The 12,690-nt window shown below is 43.9% G+C and overlaps 1 protein-coding gene across 6 annotated transcripts in view; it reads right to left on the minus strand.

Annotated features, from left to right (window-relative positions):
• The window catches only part of LOC112256707 (echinoderm microtubule-associated protein-like 5), a 51,338-nt gene that overhangs the window by 27,163 nt on the left and 11,485 nt on the right, over positions 1-12,690 (minus strand). For all 6 annotated transcript variants that reach the window (XR_006083879.1, XR_006083878.1, XR_006083880.1 and 3 more), the window contains exons 2-4: positions 9,138-9,297; positions 4,869-4,967; positions 4,374-4,442 (exon numbers count right to left, since the gene is read on the minus strand). Coding sequence is in view for 3 of the 6 variants with exons in the window: in XM_024430144.2 (XP_024285912.1) it covers positions 4,374-4,442; positions 4,869-4,967; positions 9,138-9,297 (328 nt within the window). In the remaining 3 variants the exon portion in view is untranslated. The remainder of the gene's footprint in view (positions 1-4,373; positions 4,443-4,868; positions 4,968-9,137; positions 9,298-12,690) is intronic.

The raw sequence follows: 12,690 nt of genomic DNA on the forward strand, positions 1-12,690 counted from the left end.
GACTGGCTTATTATTCATTTTACAGCAATGACTGACTGACTCAGTGTAATGATACTTGCTGACTGAGTTGTGCCAGGGCAGTGGTGTAAAGTACTTAAGTAAAAATACTTTAAAGTACTTCTTAATTAGTTTTTGGGGGCATCTGTTCTTTACTATTCTATTTTTGACTACTTTTACTTCACTACATTCCTTAAGAAAATATTGTACTTTTTAACTCCATATACTTCACGGACAGCCAAAAGTACTAGTTACATTTTGAATGTAACTAGAAATATAGTCCGAAAATGACTCAAGTATGACAGTTGGGTACTTTTTCCACCACTATGTCAGGGTCCTGCTGGAGGAGACTCTGAAATCTTCCCACCCTACTGCTTAACATCTCTCTTCACATGACTGCCTCTCTTTTCTGCCTGTCTATATCTTTAACATTTCAAGTTCTCCTTCAATCAATCAAATGTATTTATAAAGCCATTTTTACATCAGCCGATGTCAAAGTGCTTATACAGAAACCCAGCCTAAACAATGCAGATGTAGAAGCACAGTGGCAAGGAAAATCTCCCTAGAAAGGCCGGAACATAGGAAGAAACCTAGAGAGGAACCAGGCTCTGGAGGGGTGGCAAGTCCTCTTCTGGCTGTACCGGGTAGAGATTACAACAGTACATGGCCAAGATGTTCAAACATTCATAGATGACCAGCAGGGTCAAATAATAATAATCACAGTGGTTGTAGAGGGTGCAACAGGTCAGCTCCTTAACAGCTCAGCACAGAATGGGTGTGTTAGTGTGCTAATGTGTATAGGAATGTGTGTATGTGCACATTGGATGCCACCCTCATGAAGGGAAAACAGAGTGCAAATGGTGAAAGACCATTTAAGGATCTCCTTAAATCAACAGTAAAAATGTCGTCCCCCACAAATGTCAAAACCAGGCCAGTGGTGTCTGTAATATTGCGTGTGACTAGCATACATACAGTTGATTACCACAGCACCCCCCTTTGGCCAATCAGTGTAATTTTGTCTCTATGACAAGATGCATCATTCACCCAAATCTTGTAAAAATCGGGCCATCGGTGTCTGAGATATTGTGTTGGTTAGCTAGATTAATATCCCTGAACATGTGTACCAAATTTCATCACTCTGAGTCAAACAGATCAAGAGATATAAACATGTGTCCATTATAGCACCACCGTGTTGTCAGTATGAATGTTGTTGCACATGCTGAGTCTAAACAGTGTTTGCAACATGTGTACACATTTATGTTACAATACAAATATCCTTGACTGATTTATATGCCAGACCACACCCACATGAATGTTTATTGGTCAATGGCGTTTTAGGTACTCGTCTGGAAAATATTGCCTTGAGAGACCTTTGTCCAGATGCCACATATCAAGATTTGTGCCAGAAAAATTCACAAAATTCTGAATAGCAGAAAGTCAATCATGGTGGACCTGAGGGATCCCTGAGGGATCCCTGAGGGAAATGTGTTCCTTGTGAGGAGAGGTACCTACGTACCAAATTACTTTAGGTCAAATGGGGTGAGGAGCGTGATTTTTAAAGATATTTTAAATATCTTGTTATATTGCCACCTTCTGGCCAATCAGTATAATTGTGTAAATGCCGGATCTCTACAGCAAGAAGCATCATTCACCCAAGTTTTGTCAAAATTGGGCCAGTGTTGTCTGTGACTAACGTACGAATGTACTAATGTACCAACGGACGGAGACAGAACCACAGTCCCCTCCCAGACTTCATCGTGGGGGACAACTAATCATCTAACAGCCAGACGTGTGCGTGTCTGCAAGTCCCAGGCACAGGGCTGCTAAGCAAATGTCACAGTCAAAGCCAAATCAAATGACCTTTTGATGGCAAAAGGATTTTAGCTAATGGTGGATCCTCTTGCTTCCCTCTTGTCTTTTGTGTTGAAGTGGGGGCAGCAGACAGTCCCAGAGACTGTGTTTTTCTGGGACTATGGTGAGGGGATTATTGGGGCTAAATCTGCTGGATGCATTGAGTGCTATAATCGCTGAGTGAGCACAGGGCTGGGGAGCAGATGTCACACGGTCCGCAGGGTAAAGGCTCGGGAATTATGTGGGACGATTGCTGGATTGCCTTGGCATCATGAGATAGAAAGAGAGGGAGAGAAAGACAAAGAGAGAGAGAGACATGGAAAGGGAAAAAGAGTGAGAGGGGGAAGGGAGAGAAAGAGCACGGGCGTGCGAGAGAGAGAGAGGAGGGGATTGGTTTGCTGCACTGGGGTCCGTGTGTGGGGTTGTGGGAGAGTGGAGGTATTATCATGAGGGATAGGGGTGGGGGAGACACCAGGCAAAGAGGATGGAGAGTCATCATTGAGATCCACGTCTCATAAGAAATACTAAACATATGTCAAAGAGGACAGCACCTCCATATTACAGATAAGGTAGATCAATTCCTATCCCAATGGTGAACACACAATCGAACACAGAAGCACACTGAACTAAATGAATAATATTTTATGAACGCAGAAGTTCCCTGTGATATGATACCTAATCTCAAGACAACAATTTGGTCTAAATTTCATCTGGGGAAAAGTGTTTAATGACCATTCAAGGGGAACACCGTGAATCTAATACAAGGTGTTTGCAGAGATATGAGTGCTTCATTGAAGACAGTAGTTTGTATAGAGAAATGTAAAGCTGAATGTGGAGAACTGAAAGGGAAACATGTCCATACAGCTGAGTATCATAGCCACGGCTGAATTCTCCTTTAAAAATAAGAAATTCTTCCTCCTCTGCAGTCCACATTAATAGAGATGAACTTGAAAAGAGAGAATTCTATGAGTCATTGCCTGTCCTACTTACGTTATGGATTAATAGTCATAAACTCCAGAATAAAAGTCATTTGCATATATCACTTAGGGCTTTGATATGATCATGATTCAGCAAAGAAGATAGAGAGAAAAGGAGAGCATTACCGTTAAATTCTTTGCCGAACTTTCTGAAAACATTATGCTAGTAAGACTTCATACCTTCTGAAAACATTATGCTAGTAAGACATCATACCTTCTGATAATCAGACTGGTTATGTACAACATACACGACCAAAAGTATGTGGACACCCGCTCGTCGAAAACATCTCATTCCAAAATCATGGACATTAATATGGAGTTGGTCCCCCCTTTGCTGCTATAACCTCCTCCACTCTTCTGGGAAGGATTTACACTAGATGTTGGAACATTCCTGCGGGGGCTTGCTTCCATTCAGCCAAGAGCATTAGTGAGGTCAGGCACTGATGTTGGGCGATTAGGCCTGGCTCACAGTCGGCGTTCCAATCCATCCCAAAGGTGTTCGATGGGGTTGAGGTCAAGGCTCTGTGCAGGCCAGTCAAGTTCTTCCACACCAATCTCGACAAACCATTTCTGTATGGACCTCGCTTTGTGAAGGGAGGCATTGTGATGCTAAAACAGGATAGGGGCATTCCCCAAACTGTTGCCACAAAGAAGGAAGCATAGATGTGTCTAGAATGTCATTGTATGCTGTAGCGTTAAGATTTCCCTTCACTGGAACTAAGGGGCCTAGCCCGAACCATGAAAAACAGTCCCAGACCATTATTCCTAATCCACCAAACATTACAGTTAGCACTACGCATTGGGGCAGGTAGCGTTCTTCTGGCATCCGCCAAACCCAGATTTGTCCGTCAGACTGCTGGGATGGTGAAATGTGATTTATCACTCGAGAGAACGTATTTCTACTGCTCCAGAGTCCAATGGCGGCGAGCTTTACCTCTCCAGCCGACGATACCTCTCCAGCCGATGCTTGGCATTGTGCATGGTGATCTTAGGCTTGTGTGCGGCTGCTTGTCCATGGAAACACATTTCATGAAGCTCCCGAAAAAACAGTTATTGTGCTGAAGATGCTTCCAGAGGCAGTTTGGAACTCGGTAGTGAGTGTTGCAAACGAGGACAGATGCTTTAGCACTCCCGCTCTGTGAGCTTGTGTGGCCTACTACATTTACACTTCACAATAACAGCACTTACAGTTGACCAGGGCAGCTCTAACAGGGCAGAAATTTGATTAACTAACTTGTTGGAAAGGTGGCATCCTATGACGGTGCCACGTTGAAAGTTACTGAGCTCTTCATTAAGGCCAATCTACAGTCAATGCTTGTCTATGGAGATTGCATGGCGGTGTGCTCAATTTTATACACCTGTCAGCAACGGGTGTGGCTGAAATAGCCGAATCCACTCATTTGAAGGGGTGTCCACATACTTTCCTATATATAGGAAAGTATCTGTGTGTGCTAAATATCCAACCAATTCTAGATCCAAACACACCTTGACAGCTGAGGGCCTTGAGTAAGCCAGTTTTGTAAGGTTTAACCTTGATTTAAACAGTACCTTGATATGTTTGACACCACAGCTAACAAGCTTGCTTGGCTGGTACAAGTCCCATGATATGTCAAATATCTGTGGGAAAGATCACATGGTAAGTTTAACTATGTACAACTAAATGCGTAACATACCGTGCAACAAATTAGTTTACAACACTTTTGATGTCATCCTCAATTAACGTCATTGTACAAGGCTTCACACAAAAACTTAAGGTGTGGCAGTGTGTGTATGCCTTTGTCTGTGTGAGTCTTTGTGTGTATGTTGGTTGAGTAAAAAAAGAACACAGCAGCATACATATCTTTTTAAAATTCTACTCCATTAGCTTAGCGTCTCTTCAGACAGAGTCTGAAATGCTAACCGTCAATCAGGCCTAACTTGTTCATGTGCGTCTCCTTTGGGCTGCCGCTCCTTCCTGGCTGCATTTCTAACTACAGTAATTGAAGAGATTGATCTAGGCCTGGTGCTTGGGACAGAGAGGGGAGGATGGTGTTGTATAGTTACCCTGTCAGTGTGGCCAGGAGCCGCTGCCAGCACCTTGCCCCTCCTCCAGTCCCACACGCAGATGGTGTTTTTGGAGTCCAGACCCACAGACACCAAACACTGGAAAGGAAACAGCATTTTATGAAAACAGAATGAAGACTACAATTAAATAAAAGAAAACTTTGGCTGACAACAGTAAAAACACCCGTTTTCATGCCTCTGTCTCTGGCTGGGAGCCCATCTGGATGAGTCTGCTGGAAGGGGCTCCTATAGCCTAGTGAGTAGGCAACACCGGGAGGGGATGCTTATGGAAATCCAGCTCTACTCTGCTGCACGTTGCTGTGTGTGGTGGTGAGAGGCCACTTCCATCTGCCATTGAATTAATGTCTGGGCATGGAGAGAATCCATGGGAGGGGAGGAGAACTACTTTAACTGTGTTTGAGAAGAATGAAGGGTAAAGCTCCACCCCACGATGAAACATTGTGGAACTGGGGGTATTTTTTCAGCAAAGAATGCAGAGATGATCTGGATGGAAAAGTCTACATGAAGAAATGTACTGAAATGATTCAGAAGGTTTACGCATGTGGATATAGGGCTCTAACTTCTGCCATTGAGGGGATTCGATTAAGCTGGGTCGGGTTGCACCGAGCTTGACCCGCCGAAACCGGTGAGGGAGGCGCTCCCTGCTCAAATCGAACCATAATCTGCGGCGTTCTGTAATATTGGTCAACAAGGCAGGAAGATGCATCATTCAGAAACATACAACATCTCTTTTCCATAAAATACCCTCTGGGGAAAGGGTTCCACATGGGACCCAATAGGGTTCTACCTGGAACCAAAAAGTGTTCTTCAAAGGGTTCTTCCGTGTGGACAGCTGAAGAACCCTTTTAGGTTCTACATAGCACCTTTTTTTCTAAGACTAGTTTTCATTGGGAATGTTGCTATTATCATCTGGGTGAATTGTTTTCTGCGCATACTGGTGCTAGTCTGGTTGCAAGTCTTCGAAGCTAACATTTCACTCCTTTTATGGCACATGGCATATGACACAGAGTACAAGGAGTGGCATAAAAAGACTGGCAAACAGACTGCACTGGTGCAACCAAATCAACATACCAGGACGCACAGCAAAGATATTTAGTGGCATATGTGACCAACTGGTTGCAATTAAGAGCCCTATGTGGATATTTAAGGCTACTATACAGAGTTAGAGCAATATTGTTTAGCCAATAAATATGTCAAATGTCTTGGATAAAACATTAAATCAATTAGACATGGTTGCTCTATTTCTTTTTCTGGAAGGGGCAACATAACACAGAATTCATCCACACAAAGTTGACTTGAACATAGACATGACCAGATCAGTAGACGACAGAAAGAGATCAGGAGACCCAGTGAACACAGAAGCATTCCGAGCCAGAGCCGGTTATGGTTTTACAACTGTCACATCCTATCTCAATCCCTAGATGACTCTATCCAACCAGGAAAATGTATGAGGTCATTTCCATGGTCTAGCTCTGTAAACAGTGGCGGTAGAACCACTGAGGGGCCCTGTGGGAAACTCACAGAGATAAAAATGAGTCCTTGAGCCATGACATATAGATTTTTGAAAGATGAGAACTCCAGCAAACACTAGACAACAAACGACTGTACATAAACCCTGACTGTCCATAAGCCCTAAGTATTACTCTGTGGAGAGTTGGCAAAGAAGCTAACATTTCAGTGGAAGGATATACAGTGGGGAGAACACATATTTGATACACTGCCAATTTTGCAGGTTTTCCTACTTACAAAGCATGTAGGGGTCTGTAATTTTTATCATAAGTACACTTCAACAGTGAGAGATGGAATCTAAAACAAAAATCCAGAAAAATCACATTATATGATTTTTATGTAATTAATTTGCATTTTATTGCATGACATAAGTATTTGATACATCAGAAAATCAGAACTTAATATTTGGTACAGAAACCTTTGCTTGCAATTACAGAGATCATACGTTTCCTGTAGTTCTTGACCAGGTTTGCACACACTGCAGCAGGGATTTTGGCCCACACTTCCATACAGACCTTCTCCAGATCCTTCAGGTTTCGGGGCTGTCGCTGGGCAATACGGACTTTCAGCTCCTTCCAAAGATTTTCTATTGGGTTCAGGTCTGGAGACTGGCTAGGCCACTCCAGGACCTTGAGATGCTTCTTACGGAGCCACTCCTTAGTTGCCCTGGCTGTGTTTCGGGTCGTTGTCATGCTGGAAGACCCAGCCACGACCCATCTTCAATGCTCTTACTGAGGGAAGGAGGTTGTTGGCCAAGATCTCACGATACATGGCCCCATCCATCCTCCCCTCAATACGGTGCAGTCGTCCTGTCCCCTTTGCAGAAAAGCATCCCCAAAGAATGATATTTCCACCTCCATGCTTCACGGTTGGTATGGTGTTCTTGGGGTTGTACTCATCCTTCTTCTCTATTTTTGTCTCATCAGACCACATGACCTTCTCCCATTCCTCCTCTGGATCATCCAGATGGTGATTGGCAAACTTCAGACGGGCCTGGACATGCGCTGGCTTGAGCAGGGGGACCTTGCGTGCGCTGCAGGATTTTAATCCATGACGGCGTAGTGTGTAACTAATGGTTTTCTTTGAGACTGTGGTCCCAGCTCTCTTCAGGTCATTGACCAGGTCCTGCCGTGTAGTTCTGGGCTGATCCCTCACCTTCCTCATGATCATTGATGCCCCACGAGGTGAGATCTGCATGGAGCCCCAGACCGAGGGTGATTGACCGTCATCTTGAACTTCTTCCATTTTCTAATAATTGCGCCAACAGTTGTTGCCTTCTCACTAAGCTGCTTGCCTATTGTCCTGTAGCCCATCCCAGCCTTGTGCAGGTCTACAATTATCCTTGATGTCCTTACACAGCCTTCTAGTCTTGGCCTTTGGGGAGAGGTTGGAGTCTGTTTGATTGAGTGTGTGGACAGGTGTCTTTTATACAGGTAACGAGTTCAAACAGGTGCAGTTAATACAGGTAATGAGTGGAGAACAGGAGGGCTTCTAACAGGTCTGTGAGAGCCGGAATTCTTACTGGTTGGTAGGTGATCAAACACTTATGTCATACAATAAAATGCAAATTAACTACTTACACTTTAACACTAAGTAAATGGACATGAACCGTAATATTTAATATTTTGGTGCTTATATTTGTCCTATTTCACACATTAATACGAATGTGAGAATTGGAAATGTGTTTTTTATTTTTATTTCCCACTCTCCCTGAGACAGCCTCTGAGAGTTGGGTCACGGCCAGGGTCTGCCATTATCAATGGCAACCCTGAAGCAATTAGGGTTAAGTGCCTTGCTCAAGGGCACATCGACATATGTTTCACCTTGTCAGCTTGGTGATTCAAACCTTTCGGTTACTGGCCTAATGTTCTAACCGCTAGCCTACCTGCCACCCCTTTAGTTTCATATTACAATATGTAGGTGTTGTGAAGGTCTTCAACTGTCTCAGAACACTCCCCAAAAGACCTTTAGTCATTTATAAATTGGGGAACATGTGCATGAAGCTCTGCAATATTATAGCAAGAGTTTGCACAAAGAAAACAACCCATAAGTAACTACTGTAGTACAGTCGTCAAAGCTCAGGGCCCTTTACTGTTCGGTTGGCTCACCGTAACTTCACAACATCCTGTCAAACTCTGAGTCAGTGGATGAAAAAGATTCCAGCCGACTCTTAAAGTTAAACCTCCCTCTCTCACGCTCTCGCTCTCTCCCTCTCTCTCTCTCTGTATAGCTGTCCTGCTAATACCGCTGGTCTAATCCCAGATGTGTCATTAAGAAACACAAGCCAGCAGGGATCGCTTCTGCCATCCCACAGCAGAGGAGACAACAGTCATGTAGCTGTTATATTCATCTCTTACTGAACTATTCCTGTTCATCTACAACTGTCTGGAGGGTTTTCACGTTATCTGTCACTTGATGTGGTACAATAAAATGGAAATCTAGCAAAGCACAGTAAAAATAGTTTGTACAACAGGAGGGATCGGTGGGATGTGGAAGGTTTACAGTGACCACTGCAGCTCAATATTGGATCCAACATTCTCTTTGAAAAATCCACATTTTACATAGAATTCACTCTGTCAATACTGATTCATGAGTAACCATATGTATCACTGTTTTTGTATGAGCACACAGCATGGTTACGCATATATGTGGAAGACACATTTCGGTTGGATGCATTCAGTTGTGCAACTGACTTGGTATCCCCCTTTCCCCCCTTTCCCCCCTTTCCCAGAACTGTACCTGTCCATCGAGGTCGAAGGCTAGGCAGGCGATGCCGTGTGTGTGAGTGTCCTTGAGGATGGACACGGTCTGTACGGTGTAGGAATCCCACACACAGATGTAAGGCTCCTTGCCCACCTGTCCCGTAGCTACCAGCACACGCTCCGGATGCAGAGCTAAACTGCAAGGGGAGCGAGAGAGAGATCCAGTCAGAGAAAGAAAAAAGTAGAGTGACAGAGAGTGGGGAAGAGAAAGAGAGAACTCAGAGTACCCAGCTGCACCCTCCAAAAAGAGACCAGTGAGATGATTCACAGTCTATAGGCCTAATGATCAGTGATTATCCCCCTCAGATAGCCTGGGTAAAAATAGAACAAAAAAAAAGACAGAGCAGAGGAAGGCCTTGCATTATCAGAGAGTGGAAGCCATTAGCCTGAGTTGCCACGTTGGATCTGTGATAGGCCAAGGCAGGAACATGGTGAATCAGAATGGTAGCTTTAGCCCTCCTTTTGATATTATACACTCACACAGGGCACGGCAGGAAATAGCCTACCCAAATTCAGGATTTCTCATCCTCTAAGCTCTGCCCTTTGTCCCCTTTACAACATCATCTGGGGCTCCCAAGCACAGATACTGTAGGCATCAAAAGCAGCCACTCTTTGCTCCCCCCTGCTCTCCCCCTCTTCCACTGGGGAACGCTCTACATCTGAGCAACAGCCTGCAGTCTGATGCATGTAGCATCCCCCATACAGCAGCTGCCAGTCAACCTCCAGGTACGTCTGAATGATTCACAGGGCAATTCTTCCCCTGCGTTGGCCTGTTATATATTTCATAATGTGACGGAGCTCCCACCATTATAATCAGGGCACCTGTTTTGCCAACTGCCCTCCACAACTTCTAATCCTGTGTCTGTGTATTCAGAGAGCAGGCCAGAGATCAACATGCATCAGCATGCTGGGGGGATTCTCTGGGAAACGAGCCTTCCTGGGGTCAGGAGTTTTTCATATTTTATTGTGACACTCAATTTGCATTTGAAATGCGCTTCAGAATTATTCTGCTCGCTCTGTCACAGCTCCGGAAATTGCCTTTTAGCCTGGTGGTGTAATTCCTCTATTCAGCCGTGGTGCTTTGTTAGCGATACAGATGTAGGATCTTAATCTGATCACTCTTTTGTTGCTGAGAATTTTCCTGCACTGCAGGAAATACAGATGAGCTTTGTGATTTACATAAATTCACTGAAAACCCACACTAACACATGGTGATATTGACAGTATTGCACGTTGGGGTATGATAGTAGATGTCAGGCGCACCAGTTTGAGTGTGTCAAGAACTGCAATGCTGCTGGGTTTTTCATGCTCAACTGTTTCCAGTATGTATCAAAAATGGTCCACCATCCAAAAGACATCCAGCCAACTTGACACAACTGTGGGTAGCATTGAAGTCAATATGGGCTAGCATCCCTGTTGAACACTTTCGACACCTTGTAGAGTCCATGCCCCAACGAATTGAGGCTTTTCTGAGGGCTGAAGGGTTGTAAACTCAATATTAGGAAGGTGTTCCTAATGTTTTGTACACTCAGTGTAGGTCAAATTAAGATCATACATCTATCTGTAAGTCTGAGATGGGCTAATAGGCTTGAAGAACAGGGCTATCGCACCACATCTCCACGTCGCCTTCACTCACTCACGAGAGAGGTTTACTCTTTATCTCACCCCTCGCCCTCCCTGTCATCTCCCCTCCTCCCTCCAACTTCTCATCACCTCTTGTATGAATTACATAATCATATCCAAGCAGCTAAAAATAGTAGTCAGAGGAAGAGAATATGATTGGTGCTCCTTGGGATAGAGGAGATGAAAATGCTTTTCAAACTGTAATAGTCATCAGGTCAAGAGTACACTGATACCAATAGCATACATTCAGCAGCTTTATTCAGTACACAGATGAAACAAAGAGAAGGACATCGGATCAATGAACCTTTGTATAAACATTGCACTTTGCATTGCTGAGTACAAACTCTGTGCAGGTCAGAAACAGACAAAAACCATTTGACTGTGACTCAGAATAAACTCTACATTTCCTGCAGAGAGGTTGCATTACTCTAGCCAAATAGCACTATGAATTTCACTGTCTTTGTACACAACAGACTCAGAGAATGCCAGCTGCAGGGACAGGGGACTTTCCTTTCTAAATCCGAGGGTAGAGAAACATCCTTATTCAGGAAATTCCAAGCAGTGGTCTGTGTTCTCCTCAGAGCAGCTGGAGAGATGGGGAACCCGTTTACTTTTTCATTAACAGTGACAGTGAGGGTTGAGACAAGGGCATTAACCTCTCCTCCTCCCAACTCAAGCCCGTGAAGGCAGGGCTAAGCTGGGGCACACCACATCAATCAAGACTCAAGCCTCTCTACTAGGGCCGCTCTACTAGTTTATAAAGATAGTACATCTCTTGACCCGTAGAGTCAGTTTTTTTCTTTACTCGATGTCCAGTCAAACCTCTCTCTTGGAGTTTTCCTTTTCCTGTACTGACATAATGTGACAAACAACTACAGACAGTAAAATAGCAACACTCCTCCCAGTCCTTCCGTCACAATAACGTCACTGCTTCTATTACATTTCTATCAGCTAATGAGATTGGGAAATCTCTGGGCTGGGGGGTGCTCTGGTTTGATAAACGGCTGTTTGACGTGGCTGGCTTCCACCTGCCAAGAGCACTCGGAGTCCTGGCAGGCAGGCGTGTTGGGCTGGATAACTCTGCAGTCATGGAGGGTGGTGCTGGATGCCACTGCTATACAGATGTAGGATCTTCATTTTGTTGCTAAGAATTTTCCTGCTAAGCAAGAAATGCAAAAGTGTAGTGTATTTAAGTTTTAAAAAGGCTTCTAAAGTTTGTAATTTCCACTTGACATTTCAGACTTGATATGACCCCCCCCCCCCAAAGAAAAAAAAACTAAACCCCTACAAGAATTCCCATTAATTATAATCCACATAATAATTCACATTTCCTGTTGATCAAATTAAGATCGTACATCTGTACTGTTGGGAAGAGGAAGTGAATAGGGCATGTTCAGATGAAGCAATGTAAAGCCCAGGGACAGGGACAGTGGCTCAGGGACTTGGCATGGATTATGGCCCATCATCATGGTGACAGAGCCATGGCAGGAGAAACATCATTCAGGGCAAAGCCATGGAACCATTTAACTAAAGTGTTCGATCAATGGAGTCATTAGGAAAAAGGGTTTCACTGAAGCCTGGTGTGTGTGCTTGCATGCGTGTGTTTATTTTGTTTCACAGTAAGTCTGCTAATTGTATAAATCTTCATTGATTCCTCTCAAACAAGAATTGTTGCAACTCAATTATATTGACATGGCTAATAAAGGAACAAATTATGCACTCAAAATCGGCAACTACATCAGCCTCTTTCTTGAATCCAAGTCCCTACATTTGTAATGACTTCACTCAACAACAACAAAAATCTAATACAAACATATTTGTCTCTTGATTGATAGAGTAGAAAATGCATGTTAAAGGTCTATTAAAAAGGGATATGATGACGTTTCACAGCCAAACACACACACACA

This window comes from Oncorhynchus tshawytscha, linkage group LG08, assembly GCF_018296145.1.
Source record: "Oncorhynchus tshawytscha isolate Ot180627B linkage group LG08, Otsh_v2.0, whole genome shotgun sequence".
Lineage (NCBI taxonomy): Eukaryota > Metazoa > Chordata > Actinopteri > Salmoniformes > Salmonidae > Oncorhynchus > Oncorhynchus tshawytscha.